The sequence below is a fragment of the Sorghum bicolor genome, chromosome 1 (genome assembly GCF_000003195.3).
Source record: "Sorghum bicolor cultivar BTx623 chromosome 1, Sorghum_bicolor_NCBIv3, whole genome shotgun sequence".
In the NCBI taxonomy this organism is placed as follows: Eukaryota; Viridiplantae; Streptophyta; class Magnoliopsida; order Poales; family Poaceae; genus Sorghum; species Sorghum bicolor.
The window spans coordinates 5651480-5675507 of record NC_012870.2 but is presented as its reverse complement, the minus strand read 5'-3'; the positions used below and the strand labels follow the sequence as shown (position 1 = coordinate 5675507).

The window sequence follows — 24028 nt, the reverse complement described above, 5'->3', positions numbered from 1 at the left end:
GGTCCCATGGTCTAGTGGTTAGGACATTGGACTCTGAATCCAGTAACCCGAGTTCAAATCTCGGTGGGACCTATTATTTTGTTTTGATTTTTGTAGCAATTCTCATCCACTATTTTATTTCTATATCGTTTTTTTGGAAGTTCATCCCACCAATATAAAACAGTTCTTATTTGTAGATTTTTTTTTGATTTTTTTTGGCAGTTCTCATCCACTATTTTGTTTCTATATCGTTTTTTTGGAAGTTCATCCCACCAATATAAAACAGTTCTTATAAAACGAAAACAGAGGGCAGCTGTTCGCCAAGCTTCCACGCTTAGGCTTGACTCCCACTGTCCATATGGATTTTTTTTTTAACTACTGTCCATATGGATTGAGTGGGAAACAAACTGTTTTTTGTCTCCCAGTCCCTCTCTTGGAGTGTTTATTTTCTCCCCCCGAAGAGGCCCTACACCCAATCTGTGAATACAGCGCCAGATCTGTTTGGTATTTGGATAACTGTAGCTAGTAAGCAAGTGATCGGCCGTCTCGCGGGTAGTGCTGGCTGCCAGGAACTCCTATCGGTTGTCGCCGATCAGCAGCCCAAGGTCCACACTCTGTTGCCGCCGATCTCCATAAAGTTCAGATTGCTTGTTTTGTCAGTTCTTAAACTCACCAATTACGCCAAAAAAGAAGTTTTCAAACTCACTAGAAGCTTACAACAGATCATGGAGGTACCCTCCATTTCGTCTTCGGTGTTCAAGCTCACCAGATGAAACTGCAGCTGCAGATGAATGCTCCATCACACTCAGCACGCACCGGTGGCTATACTCAAAAGTTTTCAGCTGCAGAAATATGATCTCATTCAATCCAATGATCAGGATCACATCCCGAGTTAGGATCAAACTGCTCTGCAGCTAACCACTGCAGCTCACTTTCAGAACTCCAACCTGAAAGTCCACAGCAGGATCAAACCACTATAATTTCAGATTCAAGAGTTTGGAATGGCAAATGGCTCTATCTGAAAATTTTACTGGCTTGCATTTCAAGGATCGCACACCCAGTGCGCCATTTATTCTATTTCAAATGACTGAGACAGGGAGGGAAAGAGAAAGAAAAAAGAAAGATCTATTCTGTATACACAACTTTTCACCTAGAGGCATCAAAGAGATGCACACTAAGTATAGCTAATCTGCGGGTACTCCTACACAACAACACTTTCTTCAAACTCTATGGGATCTGGGAAATTTTCCCGTGAAGCCCTCTTGAATGAGAATGAATTCTCTTCGTCCTCGTCACTTGCCTCGGTTCCCTGAGACTTCGCTGTATTTTTCCCAGCAAGTGCCTGCCCCGACGCTGGCATGACCTCCCAGCCATGGTACTTGTTCCCATGGAAGGCAAAACGCCAAGACCCCTGAGATGGGGTACTTCTGAGATGAGATGCGTTGGATTGGAGCTCTTCCTGCTCACGCACCACCCTTAGTGGGTTCTCCAGTGCTTTCAAGATGTAACGAGCGAGTGGACGCCTAGAGGGCTTTGGATTCAGGCATGTCTTTGCGACGATGGCCACTGCCCATACTTCTTCTAGGTGGTCTTCATCCACAACAAGGGTAGGATCTACAATACCCGAGACACCCTCCTTTTCATTGGCATTGATGTAACCTAATGTTCTTGCTAACCAATCTTCTGAATCTGCATCAGTTGAGCCACTCGCACCAAAGTTTCCGGTGATTAGCTCTAGTAGCACCTTCCCAAAACAGTAAACATCATATGAGCAGCTAGCTGGTGGACCTGTAAATTGAGAACCAGAAATCAGAATGTCAACTTTATTTTGCACAACAAGCTCTTTTAGTTGCATGAATGTATATATAGAGATTGCAAATATTGAACAAAAGAGAGCTGATGAGTGCTTTACACACCTGATATGTTCTTGTCAAGGGACCTGCCAGAAAGAAACAAATACTACTGTCAGCAAAGGACCCTCATATAGCCTGCATAAATCTAAATAGAACTCAAAGATGTAAAGTAGGTGTGTTGCTTGGCAGTACATTTTCTTAGGGGAAATGGTTGAAGTTAACCTACCTTACAGGAACACCAATATATGTTAAGATAGGCAAAAGGCCAGGTGTTTAACCAGGTTCACCGATGTCTTATCAATGTGGTTCAGGGACATAATATTATAATTTGCAAGTGTGATACTAAAGAACCTCTTATGAGGATTTTCTAGATACTAAGAATTAAGCTACACATTCTTGGTGGCAGGAACTTTTATAGCCTTGTAGTTGTAGCATGTAGGTATATAAATGGAGCTAAAGCGTGGCATCTCTTTGCATTGACCGAAAAATACTTAGCTTGCCTTTTCTGCTAACGCACTAATGCAGACCATTTAGGTGATCAGACATACTAGTTTTTTCCTTCTAAAAGGAGCATGTTCATTAAATCAGTTCTGGGGCAAGAATGGTTCTACACCCATGCAGATCTGAGGCCCATAAAAGCATATAGGATGGTTTAGAAATCTCACCTTGATGATCTTAGAATCCTAGAGAAGAAACTCTGGCTTCCTGCACTTTGTTGAGCGCATATTTGACCCAGACTCCCAAGACGCACTTCAAATTTGTCATCAAGAAGCACACTGCTAGCTTGGATATCTCTATATTTACAATGAAGACATAAGTCGGAAATAATAATGCATGCACTAACAGTAACAGTTATCAAGATATCAAAAGAACTTGAACAACTTGCAGATATTCAGAATTAAAAATGACTGCCATAGAAAGATAAGGCAAGCAAGATGAGAAACTGCAATTAAAAATGACTGCCATAAAGAACATGAAAACTTAAAATTACAAATGTAGAGTTTCTTAGAATGACTGGCCATACCATGAATAGACATGTTATAAAAAACAATAACTTCAGTACCATGATGGGGACATGATACTTTCACAAAACAATCAATCTATTTCATTGCCAAAATATGTTAGGATTTACTGTTGACAAGGAACCAATGCATTTAAGCTTAAATGTATCTTCGTTTATTTTCAACTTTGAGATTTGATGTCCTCACATGTAAGCTTGCACATGCTATTTTCCTTTAAGCTATGGTTCTTGGAAATACTTAGTGTGCCAATTGATGCAGGACCACAAGGGACCATGTAGAGGACCCCCACCAAAATGTGCAACCACTAATTATTTTAAATGTACAAGTACCTTCTATCACTATCCCACTTGTCACCTCTTGTGGAATTTAATTATTTCATAAATAGCAGGAATCTGTTGATCTTAGCTACGTGTAATTTCCACTACCTGTTCCATCATGTTAATTTTGGAAGCAGCCATATACTTTATGCAACAAATTATTTTTCGAAACTACCATACATCAACTAACAGGTAATGGAATACATTAGCAAATGATTGAACAAGAGAAGATTGCTTAGCATACCTGTGAACCAACGGAGGACTGCATTCGTCATGAAGGAAGCACAAGGCCTCAGCCACACCAATTGCAATCTTGAGCCTTGTTATCCAATCCAATGAGCGCAACCCCTGTTCAACGTCGACTGACTTCTTGTGCAGTGCAGTTGTGAGGTCACCTTTTGCCATGTACTTGTAGACCAGCAATTCCTCCTCATCCTTAGCCAAATGGCCCAGCAATGGAACGATTCTCCCATGGCTATGCTTTGTAAGAAAGCTCAACTCGCCCTGGCACTTCTTACTGCTTTTCAGGTCAATCTTTTTTATGACAACTTGAAAGCCGCTCTCCAGGACACCATGGTACATGTCACCAGAGTGCCCATGCTTGACAAGGTTATCATCCCCAAAGCCCCCTGCAGCATGGTGCAACTGCTCATAGGTGAATTCATCTACGATAATAGGGAGGCCCTTTAGTGAACCACTGGCTCCGGGGGATGCCATGGGTGACATTGTGACGGGATTCACACTACTACTTCTCCGCCCAGACCGAATGCCCTCCTCAGTCTGCTCCACTCCTCTTCCTCTCGGTCTCCTTCCTCTTCTTCTCAACAAGCAAACCACCAGCGCGCTAAGGCCAAGTAGTACCACAATTGCAGCACCTCCAAGGACCCCGGTCAATACAAACTTCCATTTGCTCCCTCTCTTGCTCGTTGATGGCATCGGTCGCACCAGTGGTGGCCGTGGCTCCGGCAATGGCGATGGTGGCTTGGGGTCCAAAACTAGCCTCACCCCGTTCCTCGTGTAGAACGCCTCACAGTCCCCACGGGTGCGCTGGCTTGCTGCACCAGACAAGCAGTTCCTTCTGAAATCCGCTACACCATCGGTCCCATTCTGAAACCCAGCTCCAAGCACCTGATCGAAGTAATTGTCCGAGACATCAACAACCCAGAACCTCTTCCTGAGGGACCCAGTGGCATCACCGATAGCGCCGTACAAGGAATTACCAGAGGCGTTGAACAAAACTCCAGCTCCACCACTGCCAGAGTAGGACACGTTGGGCAACGGGCCGGTGAGGTTGTTGGCGGAGAGATCGAGAACGCGGAGACCAGGGATTGAGAAGAGCGACGGCGGGATAGAGCCCGAGAGGCTGTTACCGGAGAGAACAAGGGTGGTCAGGTTCCCGGACACGCCGAGATCGGGCGGGAGCTCGCCATTGACGTGTGCGGAGCGGAGGTCGAGGACGGCGAGCGACGGCGGCAGGCCGCGGCCGAACCATGATGGGATCCGGCCGGGGAGCGGGAACCCCGAGGCGTTGAACGACTCAAGCGCGGTGAGGCGCTGGAGCTGGTCGACAGCGAAGGCCGCGCGCCGGGCGCCCGCGTGGGTGCGGCGGAGCCCGGAGAGGCGGAGCTCCGCGACGCGGCCAGCGCGGCAGGTGACGCCCGACCAGAAGACGCAGGGGTCGGCCCGGTCGGGCCAGTCGCTGGCGCGCACGCCGAGCGACGCGCGCAGGCCGTGGAGCGCGGCGACGTCCTGCCGCGCGAGCGCGAGCGCGGCCTGGGCGCCCGCGTGCTGGTGCAGGTGCAGGTGCAGCAGGAGGAGGAGCACGGCGAGGCAGAAGGCACCCGGGCGGCGGTGGTGGTGGCAGCGAGGAAGCATGGGGTGGAGGTGGTGGCGGGTGAGGGTGAGGCGGAGCGGAGTGGAGCGGTGGGGGTGTGAGCGCGTGAAGCGGGGCGAGGCGTCATTGCGTGGCCATGGCAATGGCAGCCGAGGTGGTGGTGCGCGCAGGGTGCTCGCTTTTTTGGGTGGCCTGCCTCTGCCTGCCTGCCTATTTCGGCCCCCCTCGCGGTCGTCGCTGGAGAGGCAGCGAGTTGACCACGGGGAACGCGGGTGCGGGACGAGAGTGGGGTGGAAGAAAGCCCCACAGCGCCAGCGGCGGATGCAGATGCGTGGAGACGTCGCTCACTTCCGCTTCCGCGGGTGGCGGGCCCCGCGCGGCAGTGGCGGCGCGAGTGGATTCTGACCCCCCGCCGAACGCGATTACGCGAGTGCTTTGTGCAAGCTTTGCTGTAACTGTACCACCGTACCAATGGCTTCGTGCCGCTGACATGTGGGTCGGAGAGAGCGATTAGTAGATGGCCCTTTTCGCCCGTGCGTGTATGGAATGTTCCCACCCGGACCATGTTGGGTGGCTGTCGTTTTCGCATCTCGCAAAGCAAACGAAAGGTTGCGTCGCCGTCGGTTCCTGTGTTAACAGTGCAACGATGAACAGCGCCGTGTGGGAACAGTACAACGTGCATCGTGTGTGTGGACGTGTGGTGTTAGGATTATTTTTCGTGAATAGACTGCAAAAATGTTGATTAATAAGTTTAGCCTTTTACGTTAGAGACGATACTCAAATAGAAAGGCTAAACTTCTTGGCTGCTTGTTCGTCTCTAACGTAATCAACATTTTTGCTTGTGGACCGGTCAAAGCTGCTTGTTCGTGAGAAAGTATCGATAAATGACAAATGCTTGTGGAATAAGTGTGGAAGAAGGAGCTGGCAGACGATGCTCCAGTGCCCTCAGGTTTCTTGCTAATTTCTTGGCTGTTTTGTAGTCTATGCATCCTTGCAGTTGCAGGTTGATGCGTGAATGATTTGATACGTCGTGTCGGCGAATAATCCATGCTGCCGACTCGCCGGCCGCCGGGTCCAAGTCTCCGGGTGTGTCGTTTGGGTCTTGTAGAACGACGACTGACGATGATCGGTCATTCCAGATTGTGACGCTTGGGCCTTGTTTAGTTCTAAAAATTTTTGCAAAATAGACACCGTAACATTTTTGTTTGTATTTGACAAATATTGTCCAATCATGGACTAATTAGACTTAAAAGATTCGTCTCATCAATTTCGACCAAACTGTGTAATTAGTTTTTATTTTTGTCTATATTTAATACTCCATGTATACGTCTAAAGATTTGATGTGACGGGGAATCTGAAAAATTTTGCAAAATTTTTTGGAAACTAAACAAGGCCTAGGAAAGTTCAGTCATGCGTGCTGTCGACGAGATGAGAAACTAGCCAAGTTCGGATTCCATATTAGCTCTGATTGGTCCCAAATTCACATTATTAGCAAAGGTCACAAGTTCAAAGTTGATTCTGATTAGAATTGAATCCGCAGTCACAGCAAAACTGATCATAGTAGGCAGTTCTAGACTACATAACAGTTCCCTGAATGCATGCTTCTCCCATTTAACGACATATATATATGCTCGGGCTAATCAGATGCTCTCTAAAAGTAGTTTAATGGGAGTGTAGGTATCCGACAGAAGATTGAGTATCACTAGTTAGTGGCTGAAAATTAAAGTCCTCAACTTGATCGTCCTCTAGCTCTCTAGAATATAATTTTCACCCAAGCACTACGATCTCAGGGTGAGTTGTGTTCGTGCCCTCTGCCCTGATCAACCTTCAAGATTGATCAGGTTGAGGCTAAGGCTCTAAGCTCGTCAACGACGGTTAACCCGTCATCCTAGAGATAACCAACGACGATATGGGTACCGCAGCACCAGCAGTCCAGCACGTCACGTCGCGGCGGCTCCGCCACGCATCATCCAGCTGTTAGCTACGGAGTAGGATACTAGTTCGATTATCCGATTTAGACCTTGTTTAGTTGGTGAAAAAAATAGCTTTAATTAATATAGTATTTTTATTTGTATTTGATAATTATTGTTTGTTTAATTATGGACTAACTAGACTCAACATATTCATCTCGTAAATCATAGACAAACTATGTAATTAGTTATATTGTTATCTATTATCTAAAGATTCGAAGTGACGAGTAAACAATGCCTTAGAACTAGAATATGGGATAGTTGTTTACAACAACCGTGAAGATGGTCGCCGCAGCTCGCCCCCATCAACCTGCTAACAACCAAATTAAGTTTGATAAATCAGTATATTTGTCCAGTAGTTGTTTACAACAGCCGCGAAGATGGTCACCGCAGCTCGACGCCATCATCAACCTGCTAACAAACAAATTAAGTTTGATAAATCAGTATATTTGTCCAGCCCTCCTATGTCCTATTCATTTAGATGATAATCCATGACTAAAAAAGTATCGTTCATTGATTTATTATAAAAAAATATTATTAGATGTAGCAACACACGACTATGCTCGCGTCGCGGGAGATACGCACGGACGTACGAGCCCATGCTATGGGACAGCGTTTCTGCAGGCATCATAGTGTCGATTTGGTAAAGTTTATTTAATTCGCTTTAAAAAGTATGCACAACAATATCCTACACCGTGGATATATAGAAAAAATATATTATAATTAGATATAATATATATTTTATTTTAAGAAGTCAAAAAGTTTCAACTTTAATTAAAATTATACGAAAATCTACTAACACTCCCTAGACAAGATAAGTATCTCTAGGTTAGTTATAAAACATATTAAATTTATTTTAAGACATAAATCTAATACTATTTAGTATAAACTTGATTAAAGCTAGACTAGTTTGACTGGCACACTTTTTATAATTGCATTTTTTAAATATAGGGAGCATATATCTATGGAAAATAGCAAATCAAAACTCTTAACATCTTCTAGTTTTGAAATAGAGAGAGTGTACAACGTGGAATCACTGTGAAAAATAATATCCAAATAGACCCTGACTAATTGGATTCTGTACTATGGGCCAGTCTTGTCTATAATCATGCATGTGTTTTCTGTCGCCGTCGTGTGTACATCAGGCAAGTGGAAAGTGTACCTGTCGAACTGTGAGGCCTTGTAAAATTTTTTTAAGATTTTTTACATCGAATCTTTTAAGCCCAGTCAGTCCATAATTTAACAATAATTATTAAATACAAACGAAATTGCTATAGTACCTAACCCAATTTTTTTTCTTCAACTAAACAAGGCCTAAACGTGATTGGTGATTTATAGCCGTTTTGTAAGGTCTCTCCGTCACGTATAAAAGGTGCATAAGCCGATAAGCGAGCAGTGCGCTTCCGAGTTCCGACACAGCGAGTGATCAAGAATCAATAGTTAAACCTGTGCGCTCTACTGCGCTGAGTTTTTGTTTTCCTAATGAAGGACTGCGCTGGATTTTTATATTTGATCGAGAATAAGAAAATTACGGCACGGAGAAAAGGCACCTTCGTTCGTTTCATTTTGGAGGCCCAACAAGTTGAGCCCACCAAGAGTTTTGGAGCTTCCTTCCGTATTTGGTTCTGATCCACTGTTCCAGCCCGCCGCCTGCTGGGCGTGTGAGCGCCGTGGAGGAAGCCGCATAACGTTTTGATGACTGATGTGATGAGCGCCGTGGAGAAGAGGAGCCGAGAGGACAGACGCTGAATCGCTGATGACTGATGAGCTGGGCTGTGGGCTCTAGTCTCGCGTTTCTCCGAACACAAGCAACGTTGGATGACAGAGCAAGTAAAGTTGGACAGGACAAGTAGTGCTCAGCGCCGGAGAGCCGTGTCCAAAACACAGTGTAAGAGCTGGTGGACCGCTTGCTGTACATGTTCGAAGCACGAAAACCTGCTATACACGGCCTTCCTCACCGTACCGCGCGCGCGTCCGGCCCGATCCGATGCCGGCACGCAGAGGGGGGTATGTGTATCTTGCTCGCACGTACCCAACTTAACGGCCCCCGTTTTATTAGCTCGATCGTAGGAATACTGTACGTACGTGCGTTGCGTCCTTGGTCCGCGCTCGCTTGAGTGCCACGCTTCCGCTTCAATAGCCGCCGCTCTCGGCGTAAATCCCAGAGGCCCCTCGAGCCGGCTGCAGCCGAGACCCCTATCCTATCTGTAGACTGGGGGGAGTGAGGAACGAGAACGAGCAGTGGCGGCTGGTGCGTGGTCGCGCGGCTCGGACGAGGGGACGGGACGGGCCGTGTTGGTGCCAAACTGCCAACCCCTCGTGGGACATCACGGCACGCGAGCTGCGGGGCGGCGACAGGCAGCGACCTGCTGGGCCGTGCGGTGGGCGGGATGGACCGTGACGCTGTCCGGAGCCCGGGCTGGCCTATGAAATCCCGGGTCGATCGTGCACGGCGGCCCAACTGCCGGATCCCGAATGGAAGAGCAGAAGAGGGGCCGGAATCATTCTTGTGCCGGTGGCCGGTGGGTACCGTATCGGCCATCCATCTCGGGTACCCCGTACCCCGACGATGCGGCGAATCCGAGTGAGATCGCCGTGGGTGTACGGTCGCCATAACAAAACCTGAGAAAAATTGCTAGCAAGATCCCGAACGAGCCACTGGGAGACGCTGGTGCCGGACGTGTCCAAGTCCAACTCACCGGATGTACCTTCCTCGCGCAATCGGGGCCAGGCGGTGGCAGCACGAGCACAGGCACACCGCATCTGCTGCCGTGCTGATCTCGGCAGGTCCAAGTTGCTCCATTTGTTTACTCGCCCGTGGACGATCCTGTCGTGAGCTTGCTCCCGCGCTACCGCGCCGCGTGTGCTGTCCCTGTCCTGTCGTGTGCTCTCGCCCTCGCTCGCCGGCTCACAGCCTCTAGGCCGTCCCGGTTCGCCGCCTCCTCCTCCCGTGACCGGAGTAACGCACCTCAGGCCGGCACGGTCGCCGGTCGGCGCCCGTGAGTTGACGGATGCCAGGAAGACGAAGGGGTCCTGTACTCCTGAGAGTCTGTGACCTGTCCCCGAGCGGTTGCGTGGCGGATCAGCGGGTAACCACGCAGGCAGGCACGGAAACACAGGCGTGCGCGATGCTTTACTGCCGCCGCTCACCGCCTGACCACGGGACGGCGAGGCGACGGATGGAGAATATACGGGCAAGTGGGCATCCGACCGTGCCCACCGCGGTGGCGCCGACAAACATGGATCATGGATGTGGATGTGCCCGTACACCGTCGCGGTCGCGGCGGCACGCGGCAGGCAGTAAAATATATGTAGCGGTGGGCAGAAAGCGGCGTCCGCTAGATTCCATCCCAGCACGCACCGCTGCCACCATCGGCGTCATGATTCGGCTGTGATTAGATGAGCGTGAGCACGGCGTGGGCGAAACTCGAAAGCTCCCTGTGTCTGCCTGTGGCGATGATTGTTTTTTGTTGGGCCTGTTGGCGATTACGCTTAGCGGAATATAATAACGGAACAGTGCCGTGGGAGGAGGCTGTCTGGTGCCAAAGGAGGCGTCCGCGTCAACCACCGGGGTGGCAGCTTTCCGTTTGGCGCTTTGGTGGCCTCCCCTCCCCGTGATTGATTATTGCATGCGCGGGCTGGGGTCCTTCCTGGGGCTAGGCCGCGGGATCCGTACCGTACGTGCACACGAGCCAACTCCGTTGTCGCATGGGCATCGTACTAGCACCACCTACTCATCACTTGTTACAGTCCTACTACGCTGCTCACCCGCCCGATGTGCACGAATATTGACGTGGAGTGTCGTGGCATGAGGTCAGCATGTAGTGCAGATCAAATTATGTAAGGCCTTGTTTAGTTCATCCTAAAAACCAAAATCTTTTCAAGATTCTCTGTCACATCGAATCTTGCGGTACATGCATGAAGTATTAAATATAGACGAAAATAAAAACTAATTACACAGTTTACCTGTAAATCACGAGATGAATCTTTTAAGTCTAGTTACTCCATGATTGGATAATGTTTGTCAAATAAAAACGAAAATGTTACAGTTCCGAAAACTGAAAAGTTTTCAAAACTAAACAAGGCCTAAGACAGTAAGACTGACTCTAACAATTGAAACACAAAATGAAGACCCTTAACGGAGCCGTTGTTGGAGTGAGAGTGCGACGATGGTGTGCTCTGTCCATGGACTCCAGTGGCTAGGCGCGATGCGGCGTGAGGCAGACAGTGCGCGGAAGAAGGGGCCGTGTCACGTCGTGAGGGAGAGATGATGCGTATTTGTGTTTCCTCTCCTCTCTTACGCAAAATGTGTGCTTCCTTTACGTCTCGCATTGGAGTCCGATTTTGGAACGCAAAACACTATAGAGTACATATTATACATTTGGGTTACGTTTTACCTTCTTTGTTGGAGATAGTTTAACCACGCATGAAATGGATTGAAGCTTGGAATCTTAAACTTTCAGGGAGATGGAGGCATTTCAAAATCCCGGGTCGAGTTTAATTCAAAACTCAACGTGCTCGACTCGCTGTTGGCTACTTAGCTCCAAGCACATTTGACTTTCGAATTTCGATGTCTGCCAGCCATGTTGACGCCTTCAGCATCTGAATTCTGAAAACATGAACATGATTGACCACGGGTCCAGTTTGTAGTTGGACGCTTAACTTTTCTTCACGGGTGTTTTAAAAAAGATTTGATCAATTCGAGTTCAAGTCCAGAAGGCGGGCTGTCAGGTACAGGCGTACAGCGCGCTGGCCGCTGGGGCATCCGCTAGCTCATCAAGTGGGTCGGAACAGAGCGTGCACGTGTACTGCACAGTTGCATCGCGCCTCGTCACCAGAAAAAAGGTCATGTTCGTGTTGTTAGGTGCACTATAATGCATGCAACATTCTTTTATTCAAAATAAACTACCGCGAGGAGATAGTATCAGGTAGTTTATTTCAAAAATCAAAATGCTCTTGAAAAAAAAAACCAAATTGACATTACTAGCTTTTGGTCACTTTTACAGGTCGCACGAACATAGTAATTTATTCGGCTAATCAGCCTCGTCGCTGAGGTCCACGAAATTAGCGTGTAGGCGTACTACCTAGCAGTACTGGCAGGCAGTTAAACGTCGAGATGGACATGGTAATCAACACTTAATAAGAGTGAATAAAATTAGGGCACGATGAATTGCTGGTGCAGTGGTGCACCATCAGCTCCGAACATTTTCATCGAGCGGCGGCCAATCAGCGCCTGCATTGCAGAGTGTTAAAGTGTGTACGGATGGACGCAACTACACATGCATGGATGGACATGGCAACATGACACCAACGGTTAATAATGTCTTAATGACCTTAGCAAATTTCTTCCGCTCAATTACTACGTTACTACGGCTGGTTTTTATTGCCGCTAATGTTAGTACCCGCACGCTAAAACGTTCAGGTTCGTGGTTATGTTGAAGCAATAAGGTCTGTTAATGGTCGCTTACGGGAGAGGTATTTGTGTTGTGCGTTTCAATACATTCGACAACCGTATAGAGTGAGTACAGCGTAACGGAAATGTAGCGTAATACGGTATATACTCCCGTACTTAATACTGTAGCATCCAATTCCGGATTTACCCTTACGTACATGAAGGCGACGGGAGAGACCAGACCAGCGAGTAGAGACGAGACGGCCCGCGAGGCGAGACCTGGCAGTGGCAGGGGATCACCGCAGAATGGCAGCGCAGGCTCGCCGTCGCCGGGGGCGTCGTCGTGTACCGGAGGCGCAGATGGCCGTTGGCGCTGGCGGGCCCGGGCCGGGACTGGTCCCACCCCTACCTCGCGGCTCGCCCCCCTTGGCCCCTTCCCGTTCCGTGTCGCCTTCTCCCCCGCGGGCCGCGGCCGCGGCCGCGACAGCTGCCGCCAATTAATTATTCGCCCACCATTAAAACACCTCCGCCCCCTTCGCGACCTCCTCAGTCCTCCTCCCCAACTCCTCTCCATATCTCCACCCTCCGTCTTCCTCCCTTGCCTCCCTCGTCTCATCTACTCCCGCTCCAGTATATCCGTACCTTCCCCTTCCTCGCCGTCGTGACACCCACCAAACCACACCTGAACTGCCCATTTTCCTTTTTTTCCCCTCGCGTGAGGCGTAACCGGTGTGTCGTGGTCGTGGGGGGCGGTTTCGGCCGGGGGAAGCGCGGCGGAACCGGGAGCGTTTCAGAATTCAGACCGGCCGACTGGTTCCTGGTGCCACGGGGACGGCGCCGCGAGATCGCATTGTGGCGGACGCGGCCGGGTCGCCGCGGCATTTTGCTCTTGCGGTCGGGTCCGTGGCTGCTCGAGGCGTTTGCTTGTTTGTTTCTCTTCTCTCTTGTGGGCGGGCGGCGAGCGGGGCTCGAGGTTGGTGGCCAGCCAAGCGCAGCTCCTCCTTTTCGCGGTCGCCTTTGCTGGTGACTGGTGGGGAAGGGATGCGCCTTGCCTTTCCGCCGCCTCGGCGTGGCGTGATTCCGAAGCGTTGCCGGGATTGTACTGGTTTCTTCTGGTAGATATAGAAAAACACCGCATCCTTTTGGAGGCCTCGTCCCAGCTGACACGAAGGTTCCTCCCGGACAATGCCGAGCATACGAGCTCCGGCGTCCAAGCAGACGGCCACGCTACAGGTACGCCATTCCCATTCTCCTGTGGGACGGACTAGTTCCTGGGAAACTGCATTCCGCTGCTTAATTGTAATCATGATGATGCATTCCAATTGCAGGTGGCTGTCAAGTGCAGGCCATTGACCGACACCGAGCAGCGGCGCTCGCGGCATATCATACAGGTCATTGATGACAAGGTACCCCGCGCCTCTGGCGTGTTGATGCGCTTGCTCTTTGCAATTGGTGGTGGCAATGTGATGGTTTACACGCGTTTCTCTCCTAGACTGTGGTTGTGCTGGACCCTGATCTGTCAAAGGACTACCTGGACCTCATCCAGAACCGGACCAAGGAAAGGAGATATACCTTCGATCATGTGTACGCGCCTGGATGCTCCAATTCGGTATGTGATAGTGAAGTTTGATCTGCTCTCATCAGTAATTGCTTGGCCTGCTTTTGACATTGCGCTCAGTCGCTCAGATGCTCAACATAGCAACTTTTCGAAATCTTCATCTCAGCTTGGATTCTTCCCTAGACCCTAACTTCTCATTTCTTGCTTCCCTAGAAATGATGCTCTGAAAGACCAAACCACCAACTAATTTTATTATGAATTGCTTCAATAGGAGTGTCTCGTGCTTTGGACAGTTGTTAAAACAATGCTACGGAGTACTTGACATATACAAACTACTGGTAGCTGGTACTAGCCTAGTAGGGATACTGGCATCTAAAGGGCCAATGAGCAGCTTTTGTTCAGTCTGTACTATAGCTAACCCGTGATGTAGACTTACTGTTAGGTCTAATGCAGATGTCTTCAAAGCAGTAGTTTTGTTGTACTATTGAATTTTGAATTATTGATCACTATGACCCTTGAACTTCAATTCAGATGTTTCTTCGACCGAATGTATACCAGGACTGGAAGCATGTGTTAAACTGACCCAACAAATCAGTTGCTTGAACTTTTGTTAATCTTCTAGGTTTACGAATTAATTATATTTTTTTGTGAGGACAGAATATTACAAGGAATATAAATAAATTGCTTATTCCTATAGTATAAAATGTAGGCTAATCCTACTCTGGGTGATTACACACTTGTGCTTGCCAGCTAATTACTGGGACACGTCACATGTTCTTGTACTTTACACACATCACATTTTCATTATTGTGATCTTATTCATGTTCAGGACGTGTATAGGAATATATCCTCTACAATTGCTGGTGTAGTCCAAGGCCTCAATGCGACAGTCTTTGCTTATGGTTCTACTGGAAGGTATCAGTTAACTGTATTGTGTTGCTTGCTGTCTGCTTAACAATGTGTGATGTACTGATATGCTGCTTAGCAGTTCAGAATTTTTTCTATGTTACTATTATTAATTACCATGTTGCACATTTGAAATTGCAAATCTCTATAAAAAGTATAGAGTTTTGTATGGAATTTCAATCTGATATGCCCATTGAAGTTTAGCACATTATACTAGTTTCTTGTGTTTGTAACTACTACTTTGTGGTAATGTTATGCATGGGCTTGCACTGTATTTATTGAAATTTCATCAATGTAATCAAAATAATCATGGCTGACCACATATCTGTCTTAGAATGCATTCACATTACATTGGTTATGTTTATTTAAATCTATAACCTAATCCTGTTCAATGTTAACTAAATTAGCTTGTTGTTACTGATATTTTTTCAGTTGACTTATATATTAAGTTTCTATCCTCCTCTTCATCATAATATAGTTTAAACTATGGCAGTGCTACTCTTTGAAACTTTCATCACTGAAAAATAGCTAAACCATATGTCCACATTCATCAATGGGATGCAGATAGTTTATTTCTTCCTGATCTTCTGTTGTACTCCCTCGAATAATAAGCGTATTTTAACCATGGAAAAGTCATAGAAAGTAGATTTTGACCTTTAATTTCTCTTAAAATATGTTGTTAATTTCTAAAAAAAATCAATATCATCTGAAAGACAATTTGAACACAAATCAGTTAATGCAAGTTTGACCAATCTTTGGTCAAAATTTATAAAATTTGACGCTGTTTTGAACAAAATATGCTTATCATTCACGGACGAAGGAAGTACCTCTTTGGTACTGGTTAAATGTCCATGATAATGTTTTGTTTGATATATATATATTTATTTTTGTGGTTGTACAGTGGCAAAACTTACACTATGGTTGGAACCCATAGCGATCCTGGCCTGATGGTTCTTAGCTTTCGTACAATTTTTGAGCTGATAAAAAAGAACGACAGTAAGGATACATTTGAAGTTTCATGTTCATATCTGGAAGTGTACAATGAGGTATTCCCTCTGTTCCTTTTGTATGGTGTATTAGGATTTGAAAGAGTTACAATTGATTCTATTTCATAATTCTAGCATAGTGACATGACATTGATTTTGAAGCAATTGGTTATACACTGTAAGAGAAAACGACAGTCAGCGTACATTTCTAAAGACATTTCCATATCCTAATATGCCTTAAAGGAAAGAAACAGATGGAGTAGGTGCCTAGGCACTAGACGGTACTGCACTGCTCGCCTAGCAGGCTAGCACCTAGGCATTTTGTCTAGGCTATTTTCCTCTTTAGAGATGTTTTCAGCTTGATGTATGCACAAAACTGGGACAAAATAGAGATGAAGAAAGATAAACTATGATCATATTACTTATGGATGCATGATAACTGTTTGTTCTTTTCTAGTATGCTAAATTTCCTTTATTTTGATTAGCGTTACTCTAACAGGCCATAAAAAGCACAAGCGGCTAGCAACGGCTAGGCACACGGTTAGCCATTTATAACTGCACAGTGCACACCTTTCTGAAATAGTACCATTGGTATTTTCCTGAATTCTAGGTTATCTATGATTTGCTTGAGAGATCCTCTGGACACCTGGAGCTTCGAGAAGATCCTGAGCATGGCATAATAGTTGCTGGATTGAGAAGCATTAAGGTATTTCAATACTTTTGTTTTCTGTTAACTTTTCATGTTAATGACAATTAAATACCGTCTGCTAGTGGAAGTTGTCTGTCTTTCTACTTTTTAACTTTTTGTATCTACTTTATTTTAACACCTAAATTTATCGGCATCTTTTCTATGGCTGGAATATTGTCACTGCATCTAAGTGGCTGACAGAGAGGACCTGAACCCTTCATAAACATATTGTACTTGTAATATGTGATATATAATTTTCTGTCTTTAAGAAATTAATGTTTTGCCAAGACAGCCTCATAATTTTTTCTTTAAAAGAACTATTTGATCGTACCTTTCATTTGTGCAATGATGTGTTTTCCCATTTTCTGTCATTGTTCAGTTATATAAATATACAGTATACACACCATGCTGTACTGTAAAAATGAATACACCACTTTCATTTTTTCTTCAATATCAAAGCATGATCGAACTTCAATCTTATTTTGTTGCTAGGTTCACTCTGCAGATAGGATTCTTGAGCTGTTGAACATAGGCAACAGTAGGCGCAAGACAGAGAGTACAGAAGCAAATGCCACTTCTTCACGGTATTTAATAATTTTCAAATCTTCTTTCTTTTCTAAATGTCCATGCCTTCATTACTTATCTATTTGAAGGATTTATTGATATCTTGTGTGCCAGAACTTCTTCCTGCTAGGTTGTTCCCACAACAGTATGAGGCATAGAAATTCCAATGATAATCTGTAAGAATAGAAAAGCAATCCTAGAAATTGTAACATTGGAAAAAAAAAGAAGGATGTACACACTATGATGTTAGTGCCTCCAGATCAGAGCAAATTATACAAATATTGATGGATATAGTTCTGTAACAAGTATGGAAATTTTTGAATCATAGATATTGGATATAACCACATCTATTGTAATATCTAGCAATGTGATTCTAGTCATTTATTCTTTTTTTTTTCATTTGTCAAGGTCACATGCTGTGCTTGAGATTACCGTAAAGCGAAAGCAGAAAGGTCAATATGGTAACCAAGTTCTTCGTGGAAAACTTGCCTTGGTTGATCTTGCGGGCAGGTAACAGAAATTTTGTTTCATTGCTAGTCTAATTCATTCTTGTGGAGAAAGCAAGTTGTAACGCTACATTCTTTGAGCAGTGAGAGGGCCACCGAAACAAACAACTTTGGGCAAAAGCTTAGAGATGGAGCCAACATCAATCGGTCACTCCTAGCATTAGCAAACTGCATCAATGCCCTAGGCAAGCAAAACAAGAAAGGTCTTGCCTATGTTCCCTATCGCAACAGGTATGTTTCAAGTATTGAATTTAATCAAATGGGACTTTTTTTATTTACGTGGTAGCTAATGGCAGCTATTTGCAGTAAATTAACTCGAATTCTAAAGGATGGGCTATCTGGTAATTCTCGAACTGTTATGGTTGCTACAATATCACCAGCTGATGATCAGTATCATCACACAACAAATACACTCAAGTACGCAGACCGTGCTAAAGAGATAAAAACACATGTCCATGTAAGTGTTCATTTTTTGGTTGAATCATAGGTTTAGAAGATTCAAATTAAGAGGTCAAACAACAGTTTTTACGCCTATTGCTTAATCATAAGCATTGTCCAAATCCAATAGAACTTCTGAGTATCATCTATTTTGTTCTTTTGTAGAAAAATATTGGAACACTTGACACTCATGTTGAAGACTATCAGAGGATGATCGACAATCTTCAGGTTTGCCATAATGAGAAACAAATGATCTAACTTAAATTTTATCATAGTTAAATGTGTCACATGATTTTGTAGGTTGAGGTTTCTCAGTTGAAAAAGGAATTAGCTGAGAAGGAGCATCAATTAAGTGTAAAGCCTACTGAAAAAGCTGCAGATAGTGAGCTATCTTGGTTAAATGTGTTGAGCCAGGAAACTGGTGAGAATGTTCAAGAACGCATAAATCTTCAGAAGGCTCTGTTTGAACTCGAAGAAACCAATAAGCGCAACCGAATGGAACTCCAACATCTTGACGATTCTATTGCAAGGCATCAGGTTGGTGATCAGTTTCAAATAAGTTCCTATTCTGCAGATCTTAATACAACAAAAAGCACCTCTAATGTGCTATTCCCAACCACTTTGGAGACCTTTCCGTTCCCCTTTCTTTCTCCAGTAAACCATGTGGTTTATAGGACATCCCAAGCTATTGCTATCTTTTGCCCTTCCAAACAGACTGCCAAGGCAGTGGTTTGAAATCTACAGCATCATATAATGGAGTAACAGTAGATACCTTTTGTATATCATTGTAGACAACAGTCTTGCAACAGAACACTGAGAATTTTGTGTACAGGTGAAAGAAATGGACTCTGCAGTTCTCCAAGCTTTAACATCAAGGAGACAAGTCATTCTTGACAACATCCGTGATAATGATGAAGCTGGTTCTGGATATAGAAAGGTGTTAATCTTATTCTGTTTCCTTCTGTTTTAGTTGCCCGAATGCCAAACTTATATGGATATTTTTTCCCCGTTAGGACATTGAAATGAATGAGAGTCGCAGGCGAGAACTCCAGGATATGATTGAAGAAGCCGTCAGTAACAATGGCAATAAAACCTACCTGCACATTCTCAGCCAGTACAGACTACTTGTAAGTAACTCAAGCTTTTTAGTCTTTCCCGATTTAAACAATAAGAATGTGACATCTCACATGTTATCTATATGTAATTTACTCTTTAGGGAATGACTAATGCTGAGCTTCAAATTGAAATGGCTATGCGGGATCAAGTTATACATAATCAGAGGGAAGCTCTAAGGAGCCTGTGGAACATTCTCTATGGAACGGGGCTAAACCAGAAGCAGATTCTAAAATTGGCTGCAAAGCAAGGGTTAACCGTAGAAGGATGTCCTTTGCCTAGCTCAAGCCCAGATGTTACCACGCCACCTTCCTTTTCACCTCATAGGCGGTTTCCATCGTTTATGTCATTTCCTAGTCCGCAGTCAGAGTCTTACTCTCCGTCTGCTTGCTTTTTCCAACATGGTTTCAGCACTATGTCTTTGCTGAAAAATCAGCATGAGACACCCACCATATGTAGGCAGGAGCACCTCAGTTCTTACTACATGATGTCTGGCTGCTCGCCTTACTCTGGTGATGGAAAACAGTGGTCAAGTGGAAGACCTATGACATTCTTTTCTACACCAGAAAAACCTAAGGAAGTGAGCAGTGTATACCGGGAAACAGAGAATGCACAGTCCCAACACAAGAAGGAACATTCTGGCAGTCATGATTTCAGTGTGCATAGAAAGGTAAACTGTTTCCTTTACACGAGCTGCTAAAAAAAGTGTCATAATGCATATCACGCCATGTAAACATAGTTCATCTATCAAGAATCCAAAGGGAAAAAGAAAACAAGAAAAGGTGACATCTCCTTACTATTATTTGCCTAGTATTCCTTTCAGATTGCTTAATTTCTTCACTTTCTGCATTGTATCTAAGCCTATTTTCCTCCATTGTGCAGCAGTCCTCAGAATACACATACTGATTAATGTTGCTCCCAAGTTAAACACGTGTTACCAAACATGGAATGATCCCAGCTTTCTATCTAAATTTGGAGAATCTAATACTGGACTTGCCATATTTGTTACTTTGTTAGTCCCTCCATAGCACTAATGGACTACAATGAAAAAATGGCTTGCAAAGATTTACCATATAAATCACGTTTATGACACTATGCTTTATGACTACTAATTTGTAGATACCAGAATATTCACGCATATTGAGATAAAAAAAAACAATATTCACACTTGTTCCTTTAGTGTCAAAACTGCAAGTCGTTCTATGCAACCTACTAATTTATCATGTAGAACAAGTGACCACAGAATATGATGCTTGCGGACGTAGCTCATAATAAAATAGATTTGCCTTAGAAATGTAAAGATTGTTTGACCCTTTGCATGAACTGACCAAAGATTTTTCTTGCTGTGCAGGATCTGTGGTCCATGGAAAGGAAATGACGGGCCTCGAGATCCTTCTGGTACACAAACATCTGTGATGGCTACAATGTGGCCCTGTCTGATGTTCCTAACCTTGGTCGCTGTGTGCACCATCTTCTGTCTACCACCGACGTTTCCCGGGGTTCCTGAGATCTGAAGAGATGTTAGTAGTAGATTTCGCCGGAGCTGTTGCCTTGCCCACGGCCATTTTGATTGATCCTGCTGACATTGCTCACTCCACCCTGTACAGTAGTAGATGCTAGTCCTCTCCTCAAGATATCTGTCTCCGTCTTCCTTTGTAAAGTGGTTGCTGGGGGGTGAATCTGATTTTTGGACCAAGAACTCTGTAAATTTGCCGCGGTTCTCTCCCTTCTTCAGTAAATCCAATGAGAAAAGCTTTCAGATTGGTCTTCAGGTTCAGTATACTAATAATCCTCTACATGCTGGTATGACAAGCTGCCTGATGCCAAATCTGCCGGGTGATTATCAGGATAGAGTTGGGTGATTGATGAACAGGCAAGAGCTACAGTAGCATGTGGTGGGAATAATAGGATCTCATCTCCCCTCTCCAGATCATTGAATAAGCCCTGCTGACGCTCACCTGCCCTGGAGACCACATTCAAGCAGGAGCAGCGCTGGGCATGGTCCTCCTCTCTCATTCATGTTTCCTGCACAACAGTTGCGCTGAATGCTACGCTGGAGCGGCGGCAGGCAGAGGCAGCCGAGGCCGCACGGCGCGCACATCGCAGTCGCATTACACATTCCACATGCCTGGCTTGTAGCTTGTCACCGGCGCAACCAAAGGGCTGGCCCTGACTGACATTCCGTTCCGGTGGCTTTGAGATATTGCAAGATTGCGATTGCAAAGGTGGTGTGACAGTGACACATCCTTCATCCTTGTATAGATTAGCACAGTTGCTCAGCAGGTTTATTACTGTGGTAAGATGATAGTGAGACAGGGATTACCGCAAAACACGAGCGAGTGGAGTGGAGTACTGGAGTAGCCATGCGTTGTATTGTAGAGACAGTGACAGTGACACATCCTTCATCCTTGTAGAGACTGTAGGCTGTGGGATCTGGCAGGCAAACTAGCCTGGCCCATTGGCCATGGCGTCTGTAGGCGTGCGGTGCTGAACAGCTGCATCGGTGGTGGGTGAGGGCGTCAGGTTCAGGCCCGTGGTGAAAGGCTGAACAGAAGAAGGCGTGCAAGCCGTGACCTACAGACCTCAGACCTGCAACTGCATACGGGGGCAGAGGCCAATGCTTTCCTGCCCTGCCGGAGTCTACAGGACTGCACTGACAGCTCGTGGGCTACGGCAACTCGCAGCGTTTTTATTATCTGCTGCTAATGCTAATGGTACTACTTCAACTGTCACTGGAGGAGGTCGTCATGGTTTTCACGTGAGGGAATGCATGTATCTACAGGCCATAGCATGGTGTGTTAACCTGTTCCTAAGACTTTTCGTAGTGGACTTGTTCGTGCCTGATTACACATGGTCCAAAGACCAAAAAACAACCTGCAACCTAGTGGTAGTGGAGCTCTCCGATACGCAAAATACTCCCTCTATCTACGAATAATTGTCGTTTTTGTTTTTTAAGAAATAACTTTAACTATATATATTATATTATATTTTTATTACAATATTTATTATTAGATAGATTATTAAATATATTTTTATATTAAATCTATTTTTATAATAAATTTATTCAAATATACAAATATTGCACATATTTTTCATAAAGCTAGTCATACTTACATTATCGTAACAAAAAAAGACAATTACTTAGAAATAGAGAGAGTATATGGGTATGGCTAGCCAGGTCAGACGGGCATGCAATTAAGGATGGAGATGGCTCTCCAAATAGATACTTGCGATTCTTCTCTAATCTAACTAAATAAATTAAATAAAAAAATTAAGAAAAAAATATCTATTTAGTTTATTAAATTAGACTAAAGAAAGATCGTAAGTACCAGCACCGTCCCATCTTTACGGGCAATCAAGGCTGCTGCATGCTCTACCCTCTGTCTGTGCAGCTGTTGCATGCTGTGGCTGTATGTGCGTGTCTTTGTCCAAACGATGCTACTAGCGATTAGCAAGCGTGTGAAGGATGAACGAAGAAGAAGCCATGCAAGGCAGCGATTTGATCGAGAGGCGTAGACGAAGACGAAGGTTTCGTGTAAGCGCGAGCCCCTGTGTTGATTTGGATGCATGCTTTCGTCCTCGTGTCGTGTCAACCTTCAACTGACGTAACATAAGTACGTAACATTATAGAGTAGTAGTTTTACGTGAATAAACTTACATGCAGAGAAAGTAAAACAAATTACAAAAAGGAGGGCAAACTATATACTATATACTATGTACTACTGGTTCATGGAAGAAGTACAGATATTTTCCGTAGACGAGACAAATCTTAGGTCCAAAACATGATGGCTATCCTCGTGCATCTCGTGTGTCTGATGATATACTACGTACTCGTACAGTCGTACTACAAGTAAACGTGAGAGGGGACAGAATGCACCCCACTCGGGACGTGCAATGCAAGTGGCGCCGGCCCTTACGCCGAGCGAAGCCAAAGACTCTTTTACTAATTCATTCAGGCCTATGCATGCTTAGCAGCTAGCGTAGCGCTACTAGATGTTTACGCTACGATCAAACACTACGCTACCACACCATTGTTTACGTCCCTCTAGGACCTACAGGCTCTCTGATAATCAGCACCCTAACCTAGGCCGTGCAATTCATCAATTCGTTGAAAAACGTTGGCCAAGCCAAACACTAATCTACTACTATTAGTCAATCACCAAAATTTACTCGTGTCACAGCCACAAATTTCGCTTGCTAGCATGCTGCTGAAAGAAACTGCATGCATCGATGATCGATCATTTGCTGTCCTGCTAGCTGAAGGGCGGCCGATCGAAGCGGCCCGCCCGCGGACCGCCTCATGAGTCGCGCTGAGCACGAGCAGACCGTCAAAATTTCGATGGACGCGACGTGGTTGTGACCACCAATTTAGGACGCTTTGGAACCACCCGCTTTTTTTCCACGGTCGCCTAGCACAGGAGCAGCGAGAATCTCTCCTCTCCTTTCACCGCACCAGTCTCAAGGCAGGCAGGAGGAACCGAGGAAACTCGTCACATGGGGCGCGTGTGGGGGCAAAGGGCCTTGGCTTGGCCCTTTCCACCGGTCCAGTCCAGATCGAGGCCTCAGAATTGCATCACGATTCGCACTCACACTCTGATCACGGATCGCCTTCCTCTCTGCCGAACTCGTGCAAGGTTTTTAGGATTTGATCGAGATTTGATCCCGACGAGCTTTTGTGCTTTTGTGCCTTTGTTGTGTTAGGCCCGGTTTCTTTATGCTCCATCCAGAGGTCCAGGGCTTTCACTAGCTAGCTCTCACCGTCACCGGACACCGGCGCCTGCAGCCGCAGGTGCAGTGTGCCTATACGGCAGCAATAGGGTTTCATGTTCATGTGCTCCTGTCCTGTCTAGCCTAGCCGTAGTGTCTACCCTGCCCTGCCCGAGCCGGTGATCAAAATGTGTC

The 24028-nt window shown here is 45.6% G+C and overlaps 2 protein-coding genes and 1 non-coding gene across 4 annotated transcripts; 2 read left to right on the top strand and 1 right to left on the bottom strand.

Annotated features, from left to right (window-relative positions):
- TRNAQ-CUG lies at positions 1-72 on the top strand. The gene has a single exon. It is a non-coding gene; the product is annotated as a tRNA-Gln (tRNA).
- On the bottom strand, positions 943-5279 carry LOC8084181 (probable LRR receptor-like serine/threonine-protein kinase At2g16250). The gene is made up of 4 exons (XM_002463770.2): positions 3416-5279; positions 2498-2626; positions 1896-1918; positions 943-1767 (listed from the first exon to the last, which is right to left on the bottom strand). The coding sequence occupies exons 1-4, from the start codon at positions 5044-5046 to the stop codon at positions 1181-1183; spliced, it is 2370 nt and encodes a 789-aa protein (XP_002463815.1). The 5' UTR covers positions 5047-5279; the 3' UTR covers positions 943-1180.
- On the top strand, positions 12856-21970 carry LOC8084180 (kinesin-like protein KIN-8B). Of its 2 annotated transcripts, none has more exons than XR_002449393.1 (16): positions 12856-13600; positions 13696-13773; positions 13860-13976; positions 14755-14840; positions 15733-15877; positions 16428-16523; positions 16998-17089; positions 17478-17579; positions 17660-17806; positions 17882-18032; positions 18179-18241; positions 18314-18550; positions 18846-18950; positions 19027-19140; positions 19230-19908; positions 20478-21970. XR_002449393.1 is itself a non-coding variant. In XM_002466334.2 (16 exons), the coding sequence occupies exons 1-16, from the start codon at positions 13553-13555 to the stop codon at positions 20502-20504; spliced, it is 2175 nt and encodes a 724-aa protein (XP_002466379.1). In that variant the 5' UTR covers positions 12856-13552; the 3' UTR covers positions 20505-20889. The 2 variants fall into 2 exon arrangements, 1 of the variants encoding a protein (XP_002466379.1); XM_002466334.2 differs by having other exon boundaries at positions 19230-19796; positions 20478-20889.